A 23,592-nucleotide genomic window follows, 5' to 3' on the forward strand; every position below is an offset into this window, starting at 1 on the left:
TTGTTTGCAGAGAGTTGCTCATGTTTGACGACTTTCATACCTCTTGGGTCCGTGTGACCCTCCCCCTGTAATCAGCTTCAAGAGGCATTTAGGAGATTATCCTCCTGCCTCTCCAGCTGCGCTATTCACCCCTGCACAGAAAGCATTTCACAGGCTGTTCCCATTCAACTCTGTTCCATCATAATCCACTTCTCCCTTTTTTGTTAATGGTAAACCGTAATAATGGAACACACGTGTAGAGAAGGAGCTGCCAAGAGAATCTCCAAGCTGGTACCCTTGATTATTGCTGAGGGGAGGGATGATAGGTGATTAGCATTTCCTCCTTTGGTTTATTTGTATCTTATAATTTTTAAAAAATGAACATGTACTCTAATGGTAAGAATAAAGTTTTTCTACTTCTATAAGGGTCATCTCAATGCCTTGTATTTGTGCAGTATGCTGTTGGTCTTCAAGAGGGTCCAGATGTCCCACTTACATGATTGGAATTCATTCTTGAAAGATCTGGGTTATGGAGCAGTGGGAGTAGTCAATTGCACTTAACCATCACCTAAATTCACATATGTAATGAATTCCAAATTTGAACATCTGAACTTTCAAATGGCATCTTTTTTTTTTTTTTTTGCACATTTGGTTGATAGATGAAAGCATTGATTTACTAGCAAATCCATCCAAAAAACCTGAATGTTTTCAAAGGACTGTGAATGAGAAGCATGGGGAGCAGCTGACAAGTTTTGGCATCTGGGCACGTTGGCCCATCTCCCTGGTGGGGTGTTTTGCTTTGCTGGTGTTGTGAAAAGGAAAGTCCTCCAGAGCACTGGAGGAGGTGTAAGGGAGGGGGTGTGGAATGCACCAGGTCCAGGTAGGATCGCCTGATAAAATGCCCAACTTTACATGGGACATACTTACACTTCAGAAAATAATAATTCATTGTTTATCTGAAATTCAAGTTCAACTGGGCAACTTGAAATTTCATTTGCTAAATTTGGCAACACTAGGCCTGACTGATCCTCTTCCCTGCCACCCACATTCCCCCGATTATTGCCAAACTAATGCCACAAGGATAGCACTATCTCTCTTTCCCATTGGTTCCTCCCTGACCCTGCCAAGACCTCTGCCCCACTGTCATAAGGCCACCTACCTTTTTCACATCTGGGACATTATGAGTTTTCTTCGTGTGAGCAGCCCAACCCACTATCCCAATGTCCAGTGGAAACACAACTTCTTTGTCAGGACCCACCAGGTTGTCGTCAAAGTTGGAGGTGGGGGTGACATCCAGCAACCTAGAGGCTACCTCAGGTATGCCGTTCCGGGACCGGCACAGGAACATGCTGCAGCGGTCAGCCTGGAGCAGGTGGGCCAGCCTCTGCAAGGCCCTGTGAACCCCCTGCTCTGGGGTGCCCCCCTCCTCCTGCACGGTCCACAGCAGCTCCAAGCACAGGGCCGACTCCTCCACCTGGGTCAGCTCAGAAAAGGACATGCTGGACTGGACTGGCACCTGGCTGTTCTTGAAAATTTCTCCCAGCACCTCCACCCGCAACTTCCTGTCAAAGTACTCCTTGGCAAACTGAGGATTCTCCTCCAGGTATTTCTCCACGGCATCTTGGTTGATCTCACCCATGGTGCGGCTTACTTTGCTGCTGTTGTTCAGAAAGGACGACCTTCAGAGCACTACCTGAGGCAGAGTGATGAGAAGGAAATACATCCTTGTGGAAATTACTGAGGAAACCGTAAATGGTCCCTCATAGGACTTCCAAAGGTCAAGCAGAAAGCAGAGCTTTCAAACTGCCTGTAACTCTTGGGATGTGACAGAAGGCCCTGGCTTAGGGTGGGATTCAGGAAGCAGAGGATTAAAGAGTTCTTCAGGACACTAAATCCCCGAGCATTAGTAGCTCATAAGTCCCCAGCGAATCTTCAGAGCATCTTAGATCAGCCCAGCAAGTAGCAAGCTGAGGTGTCTATTCCAGGAAAAAATAACTGAATGTCGGCTGCTGTCCGCAGCACGGAAGAATCACTGACATATCCATGAATGACATGACATCGGCAACAATTGGCACCTTGAATCATTCTTGTATGATAGCTATAGGAAGTAAAACTATTTAGACCTCAGAAGTGCTTGGATTTTTTTTTTTGTTTATATAGCAACTTCAATGAACATCTGGGGAATATGGAACCGTTTAGCATCACCACAACGTAAAGGTGAATATTAATCTTTCCTTTTCTTAAGTCTTTTGATCACCAAGGTTGCTTGGCCTCCTCTTTCTCTAAAACCCTCACCTCTCAATCCCCCTCACTTTAGAAAGCTTGACCTCAGAAGTGTTTTAAAGGAATAAACCTCAAGCTTATTACTGAAGAGGTGAACATAGCAAAACATTTGCCAATGATCCAAACCTAATCAAGTCATGAATTGAATAATAACCCTTGTCGAGAGACTGTAATTACAAAAGGTAACCTACATAGTTACTAGCTGGGTTTTTCTGCTAAGTATATTATCTAGGATTTTGTTTTCAATAGTAATAGCCAGACGTCATGCGATTTTGCTCCAACATACAGTCTACTAAATCTACTAGATGATAGATATCTTGTTTGTTGCTAGGATCCTTAACGTCTCAGGGGCTACTGGCATAGAAAGAACACTTACCACTATTTAGTTTTATTTAATGTTCACTTTACTAAGCTTTTACATCTATTAAACACATTTCCTCAAATATTTAAACACTATTATGCAACTAATAATTCAAACTATTAATTCATGAACCAATTGCCTTCGATACTTAAATGTTGGTTTCAAACTTAGCCAAGGTGTTTTAAACACTTCAATAAAACTACAAACCTAATATGACAAATTCTCTTAAGCGGAAAACACACACATGTTACAGTGACTCTAAAAATTATTGTTACACCCACATTTAAGTTTGTTTCAAAAATAGAAACCGTATGAGTTTCATTGAGTTCTCTAAGCTTTACCTCTCTAGAGAGATACTAATTTTTTTTTTTTTTTTTTTTTTTTTTTGTGGAGACAGAGTCTCGCTGTGTCGCCAGGCTGGAGTACAGTTGTGTGATCTGAGCTCACTGCAACCTCCATCTCCTGAGTTCAAGTGATCCTCCTGCCTCAGCCTCCCAAGTAGCTGGGACTACAGGTGGGTGCCACCACGCCCAGCTAATTTTTGTATTTTTAGTACACACAGGGTTTCACCATGTTGACCAGGCTGGTCTCGAATTCCCAACTTCAGGTGATCCACCCGCGTCAGCCTGAGAGATAGTAATCTTATTGGTCTTAAAAGAAAAAGAGATCCGTTGAGATTGCACATTCCCCGTTGAGAATTGAGAGATTCTTGGTGGGAAACATGGTGTTCCCAGGGGTACAGAACTCAAACAGTCATTTGTTGAGTTATGCCACTTCTTATGATTGAGTTTCACCTGCTACCTCAAAGCACCTTGACAGGTGCACACATTTTCTTGGACTATCCTATGTCACACTCAACTCTAGTCTCAGGAGGTTCCTCATTGGATGACTATTTACTTCATAACATCCTATTATTATAATTAGGATAATGCAGAGGTATATTTCCCAGGAGAGAGTTGAGTCAACTGAGTCACTATGGGACCATCCTCCTCATCTAACAATTTTGGGCACCTTTTCTACCTATTTTGTGTGACTCATGGCACAGTTCCTACTTCTCCCAAAAGTATGTGGCATACTCACGATTTCCTGGTTTCATCCTTCCCTCCTGAAACAGAGAGGGAAAAACACATATTTGCATTTCATATACAGACTTATACTTAGAAAAAACAAAATGCCCATATAGGTTCATGTTTCATAATCTTATAAAAGTGAACATAAATTTGAAAAAGAAACATCCTATTATAGTCAGCATTCTTTTGTTTTCATAACTAGTTAGAGATTTGTTCATTTGTTCATTCTTTGTTTTTTTGTTTTTTTTTTTGAGATGGAGTCTCCCTCTGTCACCCAGGGGTGATCTTGGCTCACTGCAACCTCTACTTCCCGGGTTCAAGCGATTCTCTTGCGTCAGCCTCCGAAGTAGCTGGGATTACAGGTACACGCCACCACGCCTGGCTAATTTTTTTTGTATTTTTAGTAGAGACAAGGTTTCACCATGTTGGCCAGGCTGGTCTTGAACCCCTTAGGTGATCTGCCCACCTTGGCCTCCCAAAGTGCTGGGATTACAGGTGTGAGCCGCTTCACCTGGCCTCATTTGTTCCTTCTTTCAACATTTGTCTATTGATTGTTATAAGCAAGGCACCATTCTAGCTATTGTGCTAGAGACTTCAAGTTCCCTTTATATTGTATGATTGTTTCCTTCTCCCAGTTATATGGGAAGATTACTCTTTCCCCCTCGGGTACAGCCATATGACTGATTTTAACAAATGGGTTGTGGGCAGAAATATCACTTTCAGACAGAAACAATTAATTGCCAATGGGAGGCTCTCCAGGTCTCTGTTCCCTCTACTACCACATCAGTTTCAGGTGAAAGGGCTCCTGAATCCCAGAGTGAGGATGTCGTGTAACGGAGGCCCCTGCTGACCTGAGATGGATATGTAGCATGATGAGAAATCAACCCGTCTTGCTTTCAGCCTCGGAGACGTGAGGGTTGTTGTTACTGCAGCATCACCAAGACAATTCTGACAGTTACATTTCTACTGCCGGGGACCTGGGGGGATGACAAGCACTTGTGGCATGGGAAGGGAGATAAGACTAGTGCATAAAAAGCCATGAGACATAGAACAGAATGCAAGTCATGCCGGAAGTGAGGTACATGCACACGGCTATGGGAGTTCACGAAAGGGATCATATCTAGTGTGGCTGAAGACAGGGTAGAAATCGAGAGTGTTCAGAAGCAATAGCATGGGGTGTAGGGTAATACAGGGAGGACAGTGAGAGATGACCCTGGAAAGGTGGGTGGGGCCCAGATTAGCTGGAAAGATGGGTGAGGCCCAGATTAGAAGGGCCTCAAAGGCTAGACTGAGGATTTTGAATCCTGGAAAATTTTTGAAGTGGAAGGCAACATTATTAGTGTTCTTTTTTTTTTTTTTGAGACAGAGTCTCGCTCTGTCGCCCAGGCTGGAGTGCAGTGGCTGGATCTCAGCTCACTGCAAGCTCCGCCTCCCGGGTCTACGCCATTCTCCTGCCTCAGCCTCCCGAGTAGCTGGGACTACAGGCGCCCGCCACCTCGCCCGGCTAGTTTTTTGTATTTTTTAGTAGAGACGGGGTTTCACCGTGTTAGCCAGGATGGTCTCGATCTCCTGACCTCGTGATCTGCCCGTCTCGGCCTCCCAAAGTGCTGGGATTACAGGCTTGAGCCACCGCGCCCGGCCTAGTGTTCTTCTTTACCAACTTAATGAGGAAGATAACTTGGAGGAAAACAAAATACTAGACGTTGGGATACAGATTAAGATATTTTGTTGCCTTTGGCTCATTATCAAACAACCTAAAAATGTGTATAGGCTTTAACCCTATAATTCTGCTTCTATGAATTCATCTTAGAGAAATAATTAAGAATGTATGTGATTAATACAGTTGCACGGGTGCTTCTTATGAGTGTGGGTATAAAAGTAAAAGACTAGAAATAGCCTAGACACTCAATAGTAGGAGGTTGAGTAAATAAATGGTGTTAGATCTCTAAAATAGAAAGCTACACAGCTATTAGGTTGGTACAAAAGTAATTGCAGTTTTTCCCATTACTTTTAGTGGCAAAAACCGCAATTACTTTTGCACCAACCTAATAATATTGTTAGTCTATTGATATGAAAAAATATTTATGATATGCAGTTAATTACAAACAGTATTGCAGCATGATTCCATTAATACACACAGAAAGAGGCATATATACCAAAATATTAAGTGAAATTATTTCAAGGCAGGACACAGTGGCTCATGCCTGTAATCCCAGCCCTTTGGGAGGCCAAGGCAGGCAAATCACTTGAACTCAGGAGTCTGACACCAGCCTAGGCAACATGGCAAAACCCCGCCCTACAAAAAAATGCAAAAATTAGCTGGGCTTGGTGGCACACGCCTGTAGTCCCAGCTACTTGAGAGGCTGAGATAGGGGGATGGCTTGAGCCCAGGAAGTAGAGGCTGCAGGGAGCTGTGATTGCACCACTGCACTCCAACCTGGGCGACTGAGCGAGACCCTATCACAGAAAAAAAAAAAAAAGTTATATCAAAGTGGTGAGATTCAAGACATTAATTTTTTTCTTCTTTTTTGCTTACCTGATTTTTGTACAGTATCGACGATGAACATATATAATTTATGTAATTAAGAAATTCAGTCATTCATCAACAAAGATTTTGAGGTTATCTCTGCAGTCTATGGGTGAAGTTGCTTGGGAATGAAAAAGAAAAGGACAAATGTGAGACACGATCCAGCAAATGTGTTACAACAATTGACAGGACGAGGCAATTGATTAGTTAGTAAAAGCACACAAGACAAGGGGTCACTGTTAACAACTTTGAGTGTTGAGCAAAGTTATGGACTGAATGTTTGTGTTCCCCTAAAATTCATCTGTTGAAATCCTAACCTCCAATGTGATGGTATTAGGTGATATGGCCTTCAGGACGTGACTAGGTCATGAGGATGGAACTCTCACAAGTGGCATTAGTGCCCTTATTAAAGGGTCCTCAGAGAGCTCTCTAGCCCTCTTTCTTCCATGTGAGGATACCACGAGAAGATGGCTCTCTGTGACCTGGAAGAGAAAGATGGCCATCACTGAACCTGATCATGCTGGCACCCTGACCTCCGACCTCCAACCTCAAGAACTATGAGAAGTGAATTTCTGTTGTCTATAAGCCATTACGTCTATGACACTTTGTTATAGCCACCTGAACTAAGACAAATGACATTTTATCAAAGATTTTTAAATGGATAATATTAGAAGCCTCCTTTTAGCACACACACCAATAGCCGTTTCTTTCTTTCTTGTTCTTGACAAAGTCCTGTGATTTCCATGGCTCTTCCTCTCGGAATAGTTCTTTGCAGAGCTTCTTGCCAGTGTTAGCAAGATCTTTGTGTCTCTTATTGGCTGTCTGCTACTAGGCAGTGGAAAAAACAAAATCAATTTCAGAAAATGACATACTTCTTTTTTTAAATGTCTGATTCAGGTGGTACATGTGTAGGTTTTTTATACGGATATATCGCGTGATGCTGAGGTTTGAGCTTCAGTTGAACCCATCACCCAGATAAGGATAGGGAGCATAGTACTCAATAGGTAGTTTTTCAACCCTTTCCTTTGTCCTTTTGGAGTTCCCAGTGCCTATTGTTCCCATCATTGTGTCCATGTATACTCAACGTTTAGCTCTCACTTATAAGTAAGAACATGTGGTATTTGGTTTTCTGTTCCTGCATTAATTCACTTAGGATAACAGCCTCCAGCTGCATCATGTTGCTGCATAGGATGTGATTTTGTTTTTTGTATGGCTGCATAGCATTCCATGGTGCATATGTACCACATTTTCTTTACCCGGTTCACCACTGATAGGCACCTGGGTTGATTCCATGTCTTTGCTATTGTGAGTAGTGCTGTGATAAACACATGAGTGCAGGTGTCTTTTAGGTAGCATGATTTATTTTCTTCTGGGTTTCTACTGGATAGATACCCAGTAATGGGATTGCTGGGTCAAATGGGAGTTCTATTATTAGTTCTTTGAGAAATCTCAACACTGTTTACCACAGGGGCTGAACCAATTTACAATCCCACCAACAGCATATGAGTATTCCTTTTTCTCCACAACCTTACCAACATCTGTTATTTTTTGACTTTTTAGTAATAGCCGTACTGTCTGGTGAGAAAGGTTTTGATTTGCATTTCTCTAATGATGAGTGATGTTGAGCATTGTTTCATATGTTTGTTGGCTGCTTGTATGTCTTCTTTTGATAAATGTCTGCTCCTGTCCTTTGCCCACTTTCTAGTGGGGTAATTTGTTTTCTTCTTGTTGATCTGTTCTTTATAGATTCTAGATATTAGTGCTTTGTCAGATGCTTAGTTTGCTCATATTTTCTCCCACTTTGTAAAGTGTCTGTTCACTCTGTTGATAGTTTCTTTTGCTGTGCAGAAGCTCTTTAGTTTAATTAGGTCCCACTTGTCTAGTTTTGTTTTCATTGTGTTTTCTTTTGAGGACTTAATCATAAATTCTTTGCCTAGGCTGATGTTCAGAAGAGTATTTCCTAGGTTTTCTTCTAGGATTTTTTATAGTTTGAAGTCTTACATGTAAGTCTTTAATCTATCTTGAGTCAGTTTTTGTAGATGGTGAGAGGCAGGGGTCAAGTTTCATTCCTCTGCATATAGTTAGCCAATTTTCCCAGCACCATTTGTTAAATAGGATGGAAATGACATATCTTAAAATTTAAAATTACCAAACAGATCACTTAGAATAAATTTTTAACATGACAAAATGTTGACTTCACTGTTTAATTTTTACATCAGTGCTTCTGGTTCATTCAAAGCATAGATTTGTTGTTCGGTTTTTTTGGATAGAATATTAACTGATGGAGAAAATGAGGGAAAAAGTCAAGATCTTAGATGCTAATTTTTTTTTTTTTTTTTTTTTTTGAGACGGAGTCTCGCTGTGTCGCCCAGGCTGGAGTGCAGTGGCCGGATCTCAGCTCACTGCAAGCTCTGCCTCCCGGGTTTTTACGCCATTCTCCTGCCTCAGCCTCCCGAGTAGCCGGGACTACAGGCGCCCGCCACCTTGCCCGGCTAGTTTTTTGTATTTTTTAGTAGAGACGGGGTTTCACCGTGTTAGCCAGGATGGTCTCGAACTCCTGACCTCGTGATCCGCCCGTCTCGGCCTCCCAAAGTGCTGGGATTACAGGCTTGAGCCACCGCGCCCGGCCGATGCTAATATTTTTAAATGACAATAAATTTATTTAGATAAACTCTGAAATGATAACTAAGTCAATGTGAAAACTCCATTGCATTTACATAGAATTTTTTAAGAAATATAAACCACCTGGTAACAATAGAAGGATAATAAGAACAGATAACATACAAAATATATACTCGGTGACAGGCACCCTCGTAAGATCCTTACATATATTATCTTATTTCTTTCTTTTTTTTTTTTTTTGAGACAAAATTTTGCTCTTGTTGCCCGGGCTGGAGTGCAACGGTACAATCTCCGCTCACCACAACCTCCGCCTCCCAGGTTTGAGCGATTCTCCTGCCTCAGCCTCCCAAGTAGCTGGGATTATAGGCATGCACCACAATGCCCAGCTAATTTTGTATTTTTAGTAGAGGTGGGGTTTCTCCATGTTGGTCAGGCTGGTCTCGAACTACCGACCTCAGATGATCCTCCTGCCTCGGCCTCCCAAAGTGCTGGGATTACAGGCGTGAGCGACCATGCCCAGCCTGTCTCATTTAATTTTTATAATAATCTTATAAGGTAGGTACTATTATTATTTTACAGGTGAGAAATTGAAGCACAGAGAAATTAAGTTAGCTTGCCCAAGTTCACAGCCAGCAAGTGATAGTAACCTACTCTAAAACTACCAGTTTAAATATGGCTAAATTTAAAAATGTGCCTGTGAGGTGAACTAGACATTGTACTTGATGCTAGAGGGGGATATACAAAGATTCTTTCTTTGAAGATTTTGAAATCTAGACAAATATCATAAAATGTTAAATACTAATACAAGAGTGAAATAAAAATTCCAGACAATCTTTTTAAAAATCTACCAAAGAATGATTTAACTTCCTTAAACTTTGTTTAAACAGGTTTTCAGTAGTACTCTATATAAATGAGCACATTTAATTTCTAATTCCATCATTGTTAAAATTTTTCGCTGCAGTTAATAATTTCTACAGGAAGTTATGTTTATACAATAGCCAAAATATATGCCTATGAGCAAAAATCAACAATATCCTGGGTTAATTAAGTGTATTTCACATTATCGTACTGAACCCACTCTTCAGTTCCACCTTAGCCAGATTATCTGTTCCTATAATTACCCATCATGGAAAGGCACCCCCCGTAGGTAGGAATTTCAGGCACATCTGGCAGCCAGCTGCACAGGACCCTTCCATCTGCACATCTGCTCTCATGAAAGCCCTGTGCCTGCACTTATATTAATGGGTATAACCAGGTATCTCAGAGACAATTCGGTTGGTGAAAATCGTATTATTTTTATCCAAATTGATGAGACGGACTGATGATTTTGCAACCACTGAGAACACCGTATTGAAAAAAATTAATTTATCTCTTTGTACCTGAAAACATGGACTGACTAACCTTTCCATTTTTCAACCAATTATTTTGACATCTTTTAAATGCAGTCAGAAGATAAATGCTGCTCCATTTCCTTGTTTTTCATTTTTCCTGGCCTCCGTCCAGATGTGGGTATAAATGTTACTTTGTATAAAATGGAGCTGGTTGGAAGTGCTTAATTTTCATGAGGGTAAGGATATAAATGTCTTGCATTAGTTCTTCCATCAGTTATAGTAAAACCTTTTTTTTTTTTTTTTTTTTTTTAGAGACCGAGTCTCGCAGTCTCGCTCTGTCGCCTAGGCTGGAGTGCAGTGGCGTGATCTTGGCTCACTGCAAGCTCCACCTCCCGCGATCACGCCATTCTCCTGCCTCAGTCTCCCAAGTAGCTGGGACCACAGGCGCCCACCACCATGCCCGGCTAATTTTTTGTATTTTTAGTAGAGACGGGATTTCACCGTGTTAGCCAAGATGGTTTTGATCTCCTGACCTCATGATCCGCCCGCCTCGGCCTCCCAAAGTGCTGGGATTACAGACTTGAGCCACCATGCCGGGCCCTTTTTCAGTCTTTTTTTGGAGTTGGTGACTTGTTTGATGCTGTTAAGGTTAAGGTAACATCAACTTCTGTTATAGGTAACCTCTCAAATCTCAGTAGCTTCATCCAGTGGAAGATTATCTCTCATTCACATAAAGTCAGTCACTGGTGGCAACCCTGGCAGATAAGACAAGACAGGATGTGAACAATTGAACAGACAGCTTTTCTGAACTCTGCCTGGGAGTGACACAGCCCCTTCCTCTGGCCAGAAGGCTCGTGACCTTACAGAGCTTCGGAAGGTGGGGACAGCAAAGGCAGGGGCTGGCAGACGTGGTCCCCAACTTTACAGCATGGAAGGGGACTGCAAATTTTTCAGTGAAAGGCCAAGTAGCCACCTCTGCTACAAGTACTAAATCCTGAGAAATTATATATTAGAAAGGGTGAACTCTGAACAGGTCTTTAAAAATAAATGTTTTATGGAGCTTGTGTAGAGCGACTAATTTCAGTAAAAGAAATTATATCTATTGATCAAGCACCTACTATGAACAAGTCTCTTGATATACCCAGTGGAAAAATGGGGACAGTGGGGACAGGTACAAAGACGAATGAAACATGGTCTGTCTCTCCATGAAGCATGGCAAGGAAATGAATGAAATTTTGTGTATGTTATATACAATCTATAAGATGTAATTTAAAACATAATTTTACCTATAGAAAAAGGAGCAAGAAAAAATTTGTAAAGGAAATATTTGCTTTATTTTCTGATTAACATTTTCACCATTGAATATTTTAAAAACACAAAAAGGCGCAAAGAAACAAACTTTCAGTGTCCCTAATCTTATCACACAGAGATATTCACTGTGAACATTTTTCCTTTTGACATTACATATACACACATTTGAAAAGTTAATGTATGAGGATCTTTTTCAAAGTACTGAAGTTAAGAACATCAGTTGACCTGAATTAACTTATTTGTAATCATGAAGAAATCCTAGAAAGAAAGCCAAAATAAACTGTTTTTCTCTGCTGGTATCTGGAGCACTAAGGTCCATGATTTATCATTAAAAGAGGAGGGGCAGAGGAATGGTTACACCAACTTTCTTTTTTCACCTCAAATTTTTACTCTGAAGCAACCTTTAAACACCCAACAAATAAATGAAAACATGTTGCTGCATCAAAACCATCATCAAAATGCACTGAAATACCCTTCATTATTCAACCTACAGTGTGTGCAAGGGCCACCAGAATGTGTTGTAGGAGAAATGACTGAAAGGCCAGGGGGTATTAGGAGCACGTTTTTGGCAGGAATAACTGTCCAAAGGCAGTTGGGCTAAGCTAGGAGCTCTCCAGCACTAAAGAACTTGGAGCAAAAACTGGAAGACCTCTCCTCTGGAATGCTGAAGAGGAGATCCAAGCATTGGGCAGGAGATAGAGGGGTGCCCTACAATCCTTTCTCACCCAGGGTCCATAGATCCATACCCCACAGGGTCCTGCAGGAGAAGGTCTGAAGCAGACCTTATTTGAGCTGTTTGGGATTACACAGTCTTCCATAAAACTGGCCAAATCAGAAGATCTCCTAGTTAGCTTGTTGTCCAGAAACAGGCTTTCCTAGCTCTGCGGAGGTTAGGAGTTAAAAGCATCACTGGTGGCTCCCCAGACACTGCTGGGACTCCAATGGGTGCAAGAGTGAAGGAGAAGGTGGGAAGCAGATGGAGAAGCAGGGAGGAAGGAAGCCACAGGTGTCATCTTTTCAGGATGCTCAGAAGTAGCCCCAGTGCCCCATAGATAAAGGGTTGGTGTGAGGACCAATCAACTCCTTATTTCTGTTTGGCAGCTACCTACCTCTTCCCTAACTTTCTCTTATTTCAGCTCTGGCTGCAGCAAAATGGCCCAAATTGATCTCGAATCTTTCTGATTTAGGCCATGGAGACACAACTGATACTGTATGGAAGGAATCTTAAGAAGAGATACTTCTTTGCCACATCATGAATTCTCATTCTGTCATTCTCATCCTTTGACTGGCTGCTTTGATCAAATGAGTGGAACTCTAACTTTGAACAGAGAAAAACAGGGTCAGTACATTGTGCCACCACACAGGCAAAATAGCTAAACTAGTCACAGTGTTTTGATTCAATTGGCTATTGACATTATAGAATGTTGTTTACTCTTCTCTCCTTTGTCTACTCCCCAGCCAACAAAACAGTCAACCTTAGCTGCTTTGAAAACAAATGAAAATTCCAATATGGGTTTGAAATAAAATTGCATCACAAACAATCGGTAGGTGTTTTTCAAAGTGGTTTCAGGGAAGTGCCACGGAGTAAGCAGGCGACCACCGAGGCCGCTAAAATATTTCCTGTCCTGACCAGGGTTGCGTTTCTGGAGAATATTTAACAGGGAGGGTTTTAATGCTTTTAAAGATGTTGAAACTAAAGAACAAATATTGACCAGAGGGCACCACAACTCTCCTGAAAGAGAGTAAAATACATCCTTTATAAAATGAAAAACTACTTGGATGAATTATTCCAAAATTCCTGCACAAGTGGACCTCAGAGGGCTGACGGAGGGGCCAATTTGGCACGGCCAGGGCCTGGGCACTCACGCACCAGGGAGCCTCGCGGGTACCCTCTCGCTCTGTGAGGCCACGGTCTTCCCGCCAGGTTGACTCGAGCCTCCTGCCAGAGCCACTGGCCCCGGAGGCCACCCCAGACCGCAGCTGGCAGCCGCTGGCACGAGTGCAGGGTAACTGAGCCAGGGCCGCTGGCGCGTTTGGCCTGCCCGAGGACAACCCGCGCGGCCGCTCCACTGTGCCCGGGGCTGTCCTGGAGGTGAGGCCGGCCCACGGGGACCCTGCCCACGCCCGGGCGCCGGTGAGTCAGGGCGCGTTATGCAAGTGCCCCCGGCGCCTCCCCTTCGGTCTTTCACCCCGCGCGGTTACGAAAGCGCGACCCCCTCCCCCCGGCGCTATAAAGCAGCGGGGCGGCCGCGGCGCGCTGGCCTCACTAGCTCCACGCGCGCCCGGACGCGGCGGCCAGGCTTGCGCGCGGTTCCCCTCCCAGTGGTGAGCCGCGGCCGGGGCCTCGGGGCGGGCGGCGGGATGGGCCGGGGTGGGGTGGGGTGGGGTGGGGTGGGATACGGCCGCCCGGGGATCGGCTGCCGGGCACTGACGGAGGCGCATCTCCCGCAGGGCAGATTCCTGGGCAAGATGAAGTGGGTGTGGGCGCTCTTGCTGCTGGCGGCGCTGGGCAGCGGCCGGGCGGAGCGCGACTGCCGAGTGAGCAGCTTCCGAGTCAAGGAGAACTTCGACAAGGCTCGCGTAGGTATCGGCCCAGGGGGCCCGGGCGGCCCAGGTCCCCACCCCATCCCCGCTCTCCCCGCGGCCCGCTGTGCGCCCCCGGACACCAAACCCCTGCTGCTGTCATCCTTCTCACAGTTCTCCGGGACCTGGTACGCCATGGCCAAGAAGGACCCCGAGGGCCTCTTTCTGCAGGACAACATCGTCGCGGAGTTCTCGGTGGACGAGACCGGCCAGATGAGCGCCACGGCCAAGGGCCGAGTCCGTCTTTTGAAGTCAGTGACCTCCCGGGTAGCTGCGCCCTTTGCACTCCAGGGTCCCTTCAGGACCCTGCCTGCTGATCGCCACGTGGGGACTGTGAAGGGAAGGGAGCACGGGGTGGGTGGAGGGAGGGAGGAAGCCCTTTGCCCGGCTTGGCTGAGGATCCGCTTGGCTTTTGCAGTAACTGGGACGTGTGCGCAGACATGGTGGGCACCTTCACAGACACCGAGGACCCTGCCAAGTTCAAGATGAAGTACTGGGGCGTAGCCTCCTTTCTCCAGAAAGGAAGTGAGTAGTCAGCTCTGTGGGACTGTCTTGGGAATGGGGCCCCTACGTGGCCAAATCGCTGAGTTTCTTCTCCAGAGGCACCTACCCTTAGAAAGAATGGCCTGCGGAAAGGTCTGGAAGTGGCAGGAACCCGCAGCACCGTCTGAGGTTAGGGGGACAAGATTGGGAGCAACTACCTGCCCCCGCCCCAACCCTCAGCTCAAGAAACTTGGCCTACGCTCAAAAGGACCTTTCGGTTTGTTAGGTGTCATTTTTCCCACCAGCCACTGTGCCAAGGTGTGTGCCTTCTCCATGCTTTCTCCTCCTGCCTTCCATATCACCACTCCACCTAGCTCTGCGTTTCCTCGGTCTCTTTGGGCTGAATCCCTGAGGCAGCTTGACTATCTGGGGCTCCCGCAGAGGCCGAGAGAGCCCTATCCAAGGTTGAAGGGAGCACTACGCATAGGGATGGATCCCTCCGAAGTGCCTGGCCTGCCGATGCTGAGGTTCTGAGCCAGGCACAGTTTGCTGTAGCAGTGGCCTCTTCCCTTTCCCCTAAGCTGTGAAATTCAGATGTGGAGGGGAGTGATGTTGAGGACTTGTAGAAGAACATCCTAAAATTTGACCTAATCATGAGGAAACAGTGTCTACATGCTTTTTTTCCCCATTATTCCCCCCATTTATCAAATCGGGAATCTACTTGGTAGCTGGAGAATAAAGCAGGCCAGGGGGCACATATCATGGAATCTTAGAGAGGGAGAGTTAACCTTTTGGAGGGGGTTCAATATGCAGATGAATAAACTGAGGCCAAGAGAACTTTGCCCAAGGACATGCAACAAGTTTGTTAAAGCCAATGTCAGAAGCCAGGCTTCCAAATCTCAGGCCAGGATTAGGTGGCCCTGAACTACAGGGACTCCTATTCCAGACCAGCTTTTGCAGAGTATTGTTTGAGCTCTTCTGTGAGATAGGACCAAGGGTTGTTCAGGGAGACTCTCTCTGCTCAGTGATCCAGGGTAGAAGTGTCCTTTATTGTAACCCCTTGCTCGCCATATATGGCACATGCTCTTGGACTTCCTCCAAAGTTGTGTGTTGGATGAAATTGCATTTTAAATTTTTATTTCATTTTTAAGTTTTTTTTGTTGTTGTTTTTTGTTTTTTTGTTTTTTTTTTTTTTAGAGACAAGGTCTCACTGTCACCCAGGCTGGAGTGCAGTGGTGCCATCATGGCTCACTGAAGCCTCAACCTCCTGGGCTCAAGCAATCCTACTGCCTCAGCCTCCCGAGTAGCTGGAACTGCAGGCATGGGCCACCATGCCCGGCTAATTTTTGTATTTTTTGTGGAGTCAGGGTCTCCCCAGGTTGCCCAAGCTGGTCCTGATCTCCTGGGCTCAAACCATCCTCCCATCTCGGTCTTCCCAAGTGCTGGGATTACAAGTGTGAGCCACCATACCTGGTAGAGAAAAAGCGTGGAAGCTTTCTTTTTATTTATTATCATTGGAATTAATAAAAATTATTTCAAATAGTGCAGCAAAACTTCCCAAAGTGATTTATCTAGAGTAAAATGTACTTTTCTGATAATGGATTACAAAAATCAATACCAGAGGTACAAGATTACTGATTTTGAGAAAGAGGAAACACATATGCTGTATAGCCCTTTGAGATGTTCTCCTTAATGGACTAGGATTCTGTTGGCAATGCCTTTAGGGACAGGGTCAGAGAGGACCCAAGGAGAAGGGAGCATTTTGTTTCTTGCCTCCTCCCCTGATCAAACCAGATTGGTTTGCTTTTGCCTCTTGTATATTGATATTTTATCAGGATTTCATTTGGAGGGGGGAAAAGTATTGGAATCTTGAAAGTGATTGCTGCAGATATTAAGTGAGATGACTATAATATGGAAGGCTTAAGGATAAATCCCTTCTTAGGTTACGTTTCAAAAAAGAAGCTGTGCAGTGTTGTAGTTAAGCCCACCCGGTTAAAATTAGACCTCCTGAGTTCATATCCCAACTCCACCACTACCTGTTCCTTTACTTCTTTGTGCCTGTTTCCTTATCTGCAAAGTGAAGGGATCATAGAACCTCATGGAGTTGTGTTACAAGATGCAATGAGTTAACAGGCAAAAAGCACTCAGAACGTTGCCTGAGACATGAGTTCTTTGTAAGTGTTTGATATGATGGCTGCCTAGTTATCTCCCTGGTCATGAAATCATAGCTTTAGATTCTGGGTCTAGAATGGAAGGTCCCACGGACACCGCTGGGTTCAAGTCTCTTGTTTTAGAAGTGAAGAAACAGGCCCATAGAGAAGTGCCTGGCTCAAGGGCACACAGTGAATTTTTGGCACTTAGTGACACCTCTTAACCCAGGGCTTGTAAAAAGGCACAAACGATCCCTTTGTTTTCTGAGTATCTCGCAAATGGCATGACTTGATGCACCTGCCTTGCTCTGTTTTACATGCTTGTTTTGGGGTCCTCTTAACAAACTCTACTTTCATTCCTCATGCCAGTTTCTTCCCTGACCATGGTCTTGCTTTAAACACTGACTTGGACAGAGGGATGTGAAGGCCACTCCAAGAGTGGCCTGCATCCTCAGCCTCTCCCCTGCTCCACACACTGCATCTCACCAAACGGATGTGTTTAAAATGAAGTGCACTTACGGAGAGAAAGTAACTCAAGGCCAAATGATCATGAAATTTGTTGTCAAATTATTTAAAAATTAAATGTGATCAATCTCCACAGTTGAACATGAATGTCAGTGTTAACAGACTAATGTGGCTTGCTGCTCCAGCCTTGGGCATGCTCAGTACTGGTCTTCCCTTCTGGCTCCACCAGCAGCAAGCAGGATGTCTCAGGGGTTGAGGATACTACAATCAGCAGGTCTTGGTTGAATACAGGCTAGCCTCCCTGAGATTTGACTTCCTTCACTGTGAAATGGAGATACAGAATAGTTTCTATTTCATAGAATCATTGGAAGGACTAATTAAGGTAATTTGTGAAAATGCTTAGCCTAGTGCATAGTAGGTGCCCAATAAATATTAGCTATGATCATCGCGGTTTTGTGCTCTTGCAGAAAGACATGGACAAAAACTCTCCTTTTGTCCTTCTGTCAGATGAAGTCTGTCACTCTGCTGGTAAAGGGGCTCCTGTCAGGCTGAATAACAATGCAGGCCTGAGTGTTTACATTAGGGTTTCTCAAAGTCAGGGTTCCTGTTCCATCTATATCTAAATAAACTACGGTGCTTGTTAAAAAGTGCACATTTCTGGACCCAAACCCAGAATTATTGAGTCAGACATTCTAAGGGCAGGGCCCTGGAGTCTGAATTTTAAGTATGCTCCTTGGGTATGCTGTTTCTGCACAACAAAGTTTGAGAACCACTGGTCTAGATAATTCAATCTGAAGAGTTATCTTGGCTTACTCAGGTATCAAGGCCTCAGACTCCACTCACTCTTCTGGGGCCTGTTGGGGTATTTTGACAATTCATCAGAAATAGCGTTCAATCTGTTACCTGGCTGGCTCAGCTAGACTGTTAGGCCTGAGAGCCACAGGGAGCTTCCCACCCAGTCTTGCTGCTTTAGATGATTGGAGCCTGCAGGTTTAGGGAGCTGAAAGGACACATGCCAGGCCCACAGCAGTGAGCAACAGAACAGACCAATGGAGCCAGGTTGCCTGAGACAGCACCCTCTAACAAGCATTTTCTTTGGTTTTGATTTTGGGACCGGCAGTCCAAACCTCTAAACCAGTCTGTGTAGGTACAGTGTAGACACAGCTGCAGCGTGACCCCGCTTCCTAGGATGGTAGAGGGAGGCAGGGGCTCCCAGCCACACAGCCACTGCTCTCTGTCCCTAGCTCCACTGCATGTGGTCAACTGCAGTCTGGAAATGGCTCAGGGTGTCTGGTTCTCCAGAGGAGCCCTGCCCAGCCGCTGGGTGTGAGGAGGTTGGAGAACCAACCTCATTCTTACAGTGCTCTGGCAGTGCATCTCTTGCAAATACTCTTAAAAGGGAGAGCCTGGTCAAGGTCGCTATGATTTAAATTCTTCGTCTTTGAATAATTCAGCCAAAAGAGCCTGGAGATTAACCAAACCAACTTAGGCCTTCTTTTAAAGTCAAGAACAGTCGCCAATTTTGCTCAATCCAAGTATTGAAAGTTATTTAATTCCTCTGTCAAAATTTACATGCTGGCGACCATTTTGGGAAAAAAGAAAAAAAGTGAAGCTGCGGATCCGCCAAGCTAATAGCTGCCTGGATCATGAGTCGAGGCAACATTTCAAAGGCAAGTGTTTTTGTGTCTGAGGGTGCCTGTGGCAGACACTGTGATCCTCGTAACCAGGGAAGGAATGACGTCATCCAAGGATGAGGAAGACCACCCAGATACTCTGGAGCCCGTGAGGGGAGTCAGCGGTTAGGGTGAGGCCCAGCAGGCAGCCCTGTGGCTTCTGTTCCCGGCCTTTCTGCTGAATAACTTTATGGTCCCTGCGGAGCAGTCATGGTTCTGGAACATCTCCTCAACCCCACCTCTGACACTGTCACCCTGGAACAGCCTCAAGGCACAGGAGTGGCTCATTCTTCTGGCAGGCCTAGGGTGAGTTGAAGAGAGGGGCTCCACACCCACTCCTGGGACAGTCCCCCTGCAGAGCCTGGGTTTGGGCTGAGCCCCATCCTAGGCTGGCACTCCGGGGGTTCTCAGAGAGGCACACCCGGAAGCAACTTAGGGCCAGCATTCCAGAAGGCCTTACACTCTCTAACGCTGGGGGATCCAGTTCCCTCTGCGCTTCTCCATCTAGAACACTGCAGAGGGAGCATCACCCCTTGCTCCAACACCTGAGCCTGAGATGGAGACACAAAACCTTTTTCTTTCTTGCCCCTCTCCCGCCAGCGTGCTGATTGTCTGGACACAGCGTGGTGTAGAGGTGAAGCAGGCGGGCTCTGGGATCAGAGCCTTCCTTGAATCCCAGTTCTGCCCTGCTCTTTGTAACCCTAGGTAAATTATTAAGTATCTCTGTGTCTCAGATATTAAGTATCTCTGTTTCCTCACCTGTAAAGAAGGGGATGATAGTGTGCACTTTTGGATCAATGTGAGAGGTAACCGAGAAAACAAATGGGAAGTGTCCATACAGTGACTGGCACATAAATTAAGTGCTCAGAAAGTCCCAATCATGGTATTATGTCAACAAGAAGGTTAAATTAAGTAGAGATGTGGCACTTTTATCTGAATATAGTGTAACACTGTTCTTTCTCTGTGGCAAATCACTCACATACATTCTTTTTTTCTTTTTCCTTTTTATTTTTTTTAAAGACATGTCTCACTCTCACTCAGGCTGGAGTGCAGTGGTGCAAACCTAGCTCACTGTAGCCTTGACCTCCTGGGCTCAAATCAATCCTCCCGCCTCAGCCCCCAAGTAGCGGGGACCACAGACACATGCCACCCCACCCAGCTAATATTTTCATTTTTCATAGAGACCGGGTGTCACTATGTTGCCCAGGTTGGTCTCAAACTCCTGGCCTCAAGTTACCCTCCTGCCTCAGCCTCCCAAAGTGCTGGGATTACAAGCACGAGCCACGGCGCCCTGCCACGCATACATTCTAATTAACGTTCTTTCCTCTCCTGCCTTCGTTGATATTTTTACCACTTTCATTTACTCTTACTCTTCATGGCTTACATTTCAGCCTTGAGGAATACATATAAACTCAGTGGCTCAGCTCTGCCTCTGTGAGTTGTGAAGAGGACAAGGTCTGAGAAGGAATATCTGATGCCAGATGGTGGGCCTCTTGTGTCCTCAAGGCAAACCTACTCTTTGCCAGCACAAAGAAGTGAGGAGCGTTAATAAGCAGAATTAGGATGGAGCCAGAGAAGCCATGATCATGGGCGTGGCATCCTCCAGAGGACTGAGAGAGCAGGGGGCAGCGCTGTTAGTGAGTTGATTAGGAACCAGCTGATAGAGACCGAGAAAGACATAAGCCAATATTGGGGGTAACATAAGTTGGTGGCCATCAGATATTAGGCACAAAAGACACAGAGATATTATTGGAGAGTAGATGGTGAAGCGACAGTAGGACGATTTATTCTGTGGTTTTGATGAGCCCACATTCTTGGTGGTTCTTGGGAAAGATGCTGTCACATTTACAGTGACATAGTCACAGGGAGCGATGATTATTGAAGTGAATGAGGTTTCCCTGACTGCAAGATTTTTTTCGATAAAGGAGAACAAGGCCCTTTCTGATTTGCCGAATTTTGTAAAAGCTGTCAGAATTCTCTGAAGTGTCCTGCTTCCTAAGGAAATAAAACCAGCTTCTGGAAGTCACTGTGTTCTCAGGCCTGGTTGTGGGTTTCTCTGACATCTGAGCCCATGAGGGAGAGTCTTTGATTGGCACGATGGCTTTCTGGCTTGCAGATGATGACCACTGGATCATCGACACGGACTACGACACGTATGCCGTGCAGTACTCCTGCCGCCTCCTGAACCTTGACGGCACCTGTGCTGACAGCTACTCCTTCGTGTTTTCCCGGGACCCCAACGGCCTGCCCCCAGAAGCGCAAAGGATTGTAAGGCAGCGGCAGGAGGAGCTGTGCCTGGCCAGGCAGTACAGGCTGATCGTCCACAACGGTGAGCGGGGAGCAGGGAGCAGGGAGCAGGGAGCCTCCTGGCTCTTCCTGCAGGGCAGTGGGTTTGGACTTTGGGCCCATGTGCTAGTGAAATTCATTTCATCTGTACCCCAGAGAAAACAGGGGGTCTTGGGGCCAAATCCTGATCCTGCTTGCCCAGGTTTTTCACTGACCTTCTCACAGGGCTCATGCGGGTGTGGGTAAAGGCCTTTGTCCAGTTCACTGGCACTAACACTGCAGTGGGCTCTCTTTTCCTTTTACTCTGCTTCCTCAGGCCATTTCTGTGGTCACCCCTGGCTAAACTGCCCCAAACAACCATTTTGACTGAATTCAGATTGTTTGGGATTGAGCAGCCCAGTAAAGAGGTGGGCAGCTCATGTGGTCATTGGTGTAAAAACTCCACAGGGACGTCAAGGTAGTAAGCTCCAAAGAGAATGATTTCAATGCACCTTCTTTTTTCTGGATGAAACCAAATAGCCACGACATTGACTAGCTGGGTTTCCTCAGTTGGGTGTTTTGAGATTCCCTGGAACAACCATAAGATCTTTTAGGAGATATTACCCTTGTCTGATCTTGATTTTAAAACCAGAAACATTGTGGAGGAAAGAGCTCCATTTAGTTTGAATGGACACCCACTCATTGCTATGGGATACTGGGTTTCAAAATCCAAATAGAGTAATGCTAAAATGTATTAAAAAATTAAACAAAATGGGCCAGGCGCGGTGGCTTATGCCTGAAATCCCAGCACTTTGGGAGGCCGAGGTGGGCAGATCACATGAGGTCAGGAGTTCAAAACCAGCCTGGCAAAACCCAACATGGCAAAACCCCGTTTCTACTAAAAATACAAAAATTAGCCAGGCGCGGTGGCATGCACCTGTAATCCCAGCTACTCGGGAAGCTGAGGCAGGAGAATTACTTGAACCCGGGAGGCGGAGGCTGCAGTGAGTTGAGATCCTGCCACTGCACTCCAGCCTGGACAACAGAGCAAGATTCTGCCTCAAAATAATAATAATAATAATAATAATAATAAATTTAACAAAATGGAGCATTTCTGTTGGTCACGAACTGACCCACTACACCAAACAGATGAGAACTCAGACCAAAATCAAACTGATTTTGACGCTTCACCCTTGAAAATGAAATGTAGGGCCGGCGAGGATTCCACCACGGCAGGGCACCTTAGGAAGCAGATTATGCTCACTGTACGGATGAGAAAACAGAGGTTGACAATGATGAAGAAAGTTGCCCTAAATCTTTAATAGGCAGCTGAGTTGGATGCATACCTAGAGTTTTGTGACTCTGAAGTCTCTTGTGCCACATCATCTGGTGACACATGACATGAGACATGGAACACTTTATAAAACCATCACCAGTGTGTCCCAGGTCAGGCTGCCTTGGCCCCCACTTCCTGACAGCTGAGGATGGCCCCTGACACTTTGAAATGCAATAAGGCAGACTTAAAAGAGAAATCAAAGGAAGCCCTGTTCATCAGCAGGTCTTATTCTCCCCACCCCCTTTATGCCCAGAGAAATTCAGTGGGTTTCAGAAACAGCCTTGAAGGTGTTGATGTATTACAGCCAACTGTAACCTTAAGGGTTGCGATCTGCTGTGATGCATTTGAATTAAGAGACATTTGAATGAAGCCAGCTCCAAGGCCATCATGATGTTCATTATCTACATAAAAACTGGGTCCACTTTCTGTCGTTAATGGCTTTGTTTTGTATTTTCCAGGTTACTGTGATGGCAGATCAGAAAGAAACCTTTTGTAGCAAGATCAATAATCTAGTTTCATCTGAGAACTTCTGATTATTTCTCAGTCTTCAACTCTATTTATCTTAGGAGTTTAATTTGCCCTTCTCTTCCCATCTTCCGTCATTTCCCGGAAAACCTTCATTACACATAAGGATACACGTGGGGGTCAGTGAATCTGCTTGCAGGTAAATGTCTTTCCTGAAAGTTTCTGAGGCTTAAGATTCCAGACTCTGATTCATTAAAATATAGTCACCCATGTCATGTGATTTGAGTTTTCATTTGTGTTTGTGTCTGTGCTGCAGATGGACGGGTGGGGTGCGCTTCTTTATACCAGGAGCAAGCGGCTCTTTCTGACCTTTGGCCTGTTCTAGCGCCTAATCTCCATTATTAAATACTGGCTTCTCCCAACTTCCTGAAAAGGAGGTTTCCTCTGTCACTTAGGAAACTCTTACCTACTAGCCTGGCTAAAGCACTGGTGCCAAAAGAGGAAGTGAGTAGGTAGGTCAGGCCAGTGAGCCCAAGGCCTCAGTCAGCCCTAGGCCTATGAGGTGGGCGGGCTGGCAGCTCACCAACGCTGGATTTGAGAGGCTGAGCCACAGGGGGCAAGGTGAGCTCTAGGAAACACTCCTTAGCCCTTTATTGTCTCTAGCATGCAACTCACCTCTCAGTTGTAG

The 23,592-nt window shown here is 45.2% G+C and overlaps 2 protein-coding genes across 3 annotated transcripts in view; one reads left to right on the plus strand and one right to left on the minus strand.

The window, feature by feature from the left end:
* LOC105480074 (phosphodiesterase 6C) overlaps positions 1 to 1,942 on the minus strand; it is a 50,205-nt gene extending 48,263 nt beyond the window's left edge. Inside the window, exon 1 of the mRNA XM_024792502.2 lies at positions 1,139 to 1,942. Coding sequence (XP_024648270.1) covers positions 1,139 to 1,618 — 480 coding nt within the window. The 5' untranslated portion in view covers positions 1,619 to 1,942. The remainder of the gene's footprint in view (positions 1 to 1,138) is intronic.
* Positions 1,943 to 13,674: 11,732 nt separating this feature from the next.
* LOC105480092 (retinol binding protein 4) lies at positions 13,675 to 23,179 on the plus strand. 2 transcript variants are annotated; one of them, XM_011738538.2, is made up of 6 exons: positions 13,675 to 13,809; positions 13,936 to 14,064; positions 14,182 to 14,318; positions 14,486 to 14,592; positions 20,955 to 21,167; positions 22,898 to 23,179. In XM_011738538.2, exons 2-6 carry the CDS (start codon positions 13,954 to 13,956, stop codon positions 22,933 to 22,935), a joined length of 606 nt encoding a protein of 201 aa, XP_011736840.1. In that variant the 5' UTR covers positions 13,675 to 13,809; positions 13,936 to 13,953; the 3' UTR covers positions 22,936 to 23,179. The 2 variants fall into 2 exon arrangements, with proteins under 2 accessions (XP_011736840.1, XP_011736844.1); XM_011738542.3 differs by having other exon boundaries at positions 13,755 to 13,809; positions 13,941 to 14,064.
* Positions 23,180 to 23,592: the final 413 nt, after the last annotated feature.

This window comes from Macaca nemestrina, chromosome 9 (assembly GCF_043159975.1).
Source record: "Macaca nemestrina isolate mMacNem1 chromosome 9, mMacNem.hap1, whole genome shotgun sequence".
Taxonomy (NCBI): Eukaryota; Metazoa; Chordata; class Mammalia; order Primates; family Cercopithecidae; genus Macaca; species Macaca nemestrina.

Bases quoted from the DNA above. Each gene is read 5' to 3' on its own strand.
- LOC105480092 (XM_011738538.2), top strand. From the start codon at position 13,954: ATGAAGTGGGTGTGGGCGCTCTTGCTGCTGGCGGCGCTGGGCAGCGGC. The intron at 14,319-14,485 runs GTCAGTGACCTC...TGGCTTTTGCAG, and splicing joins GGCCGAGTCCGTCTTTTGAA to TAACTGGGACGTGTGCGCAG. The intron at 14,593-20,954 runs GTGAGTAGTCAG...TCTGGCTTGCAG, and splicing joins CTCCTTTCTCCAGAAAGGAA to ATGATGACCACTGGATCATC.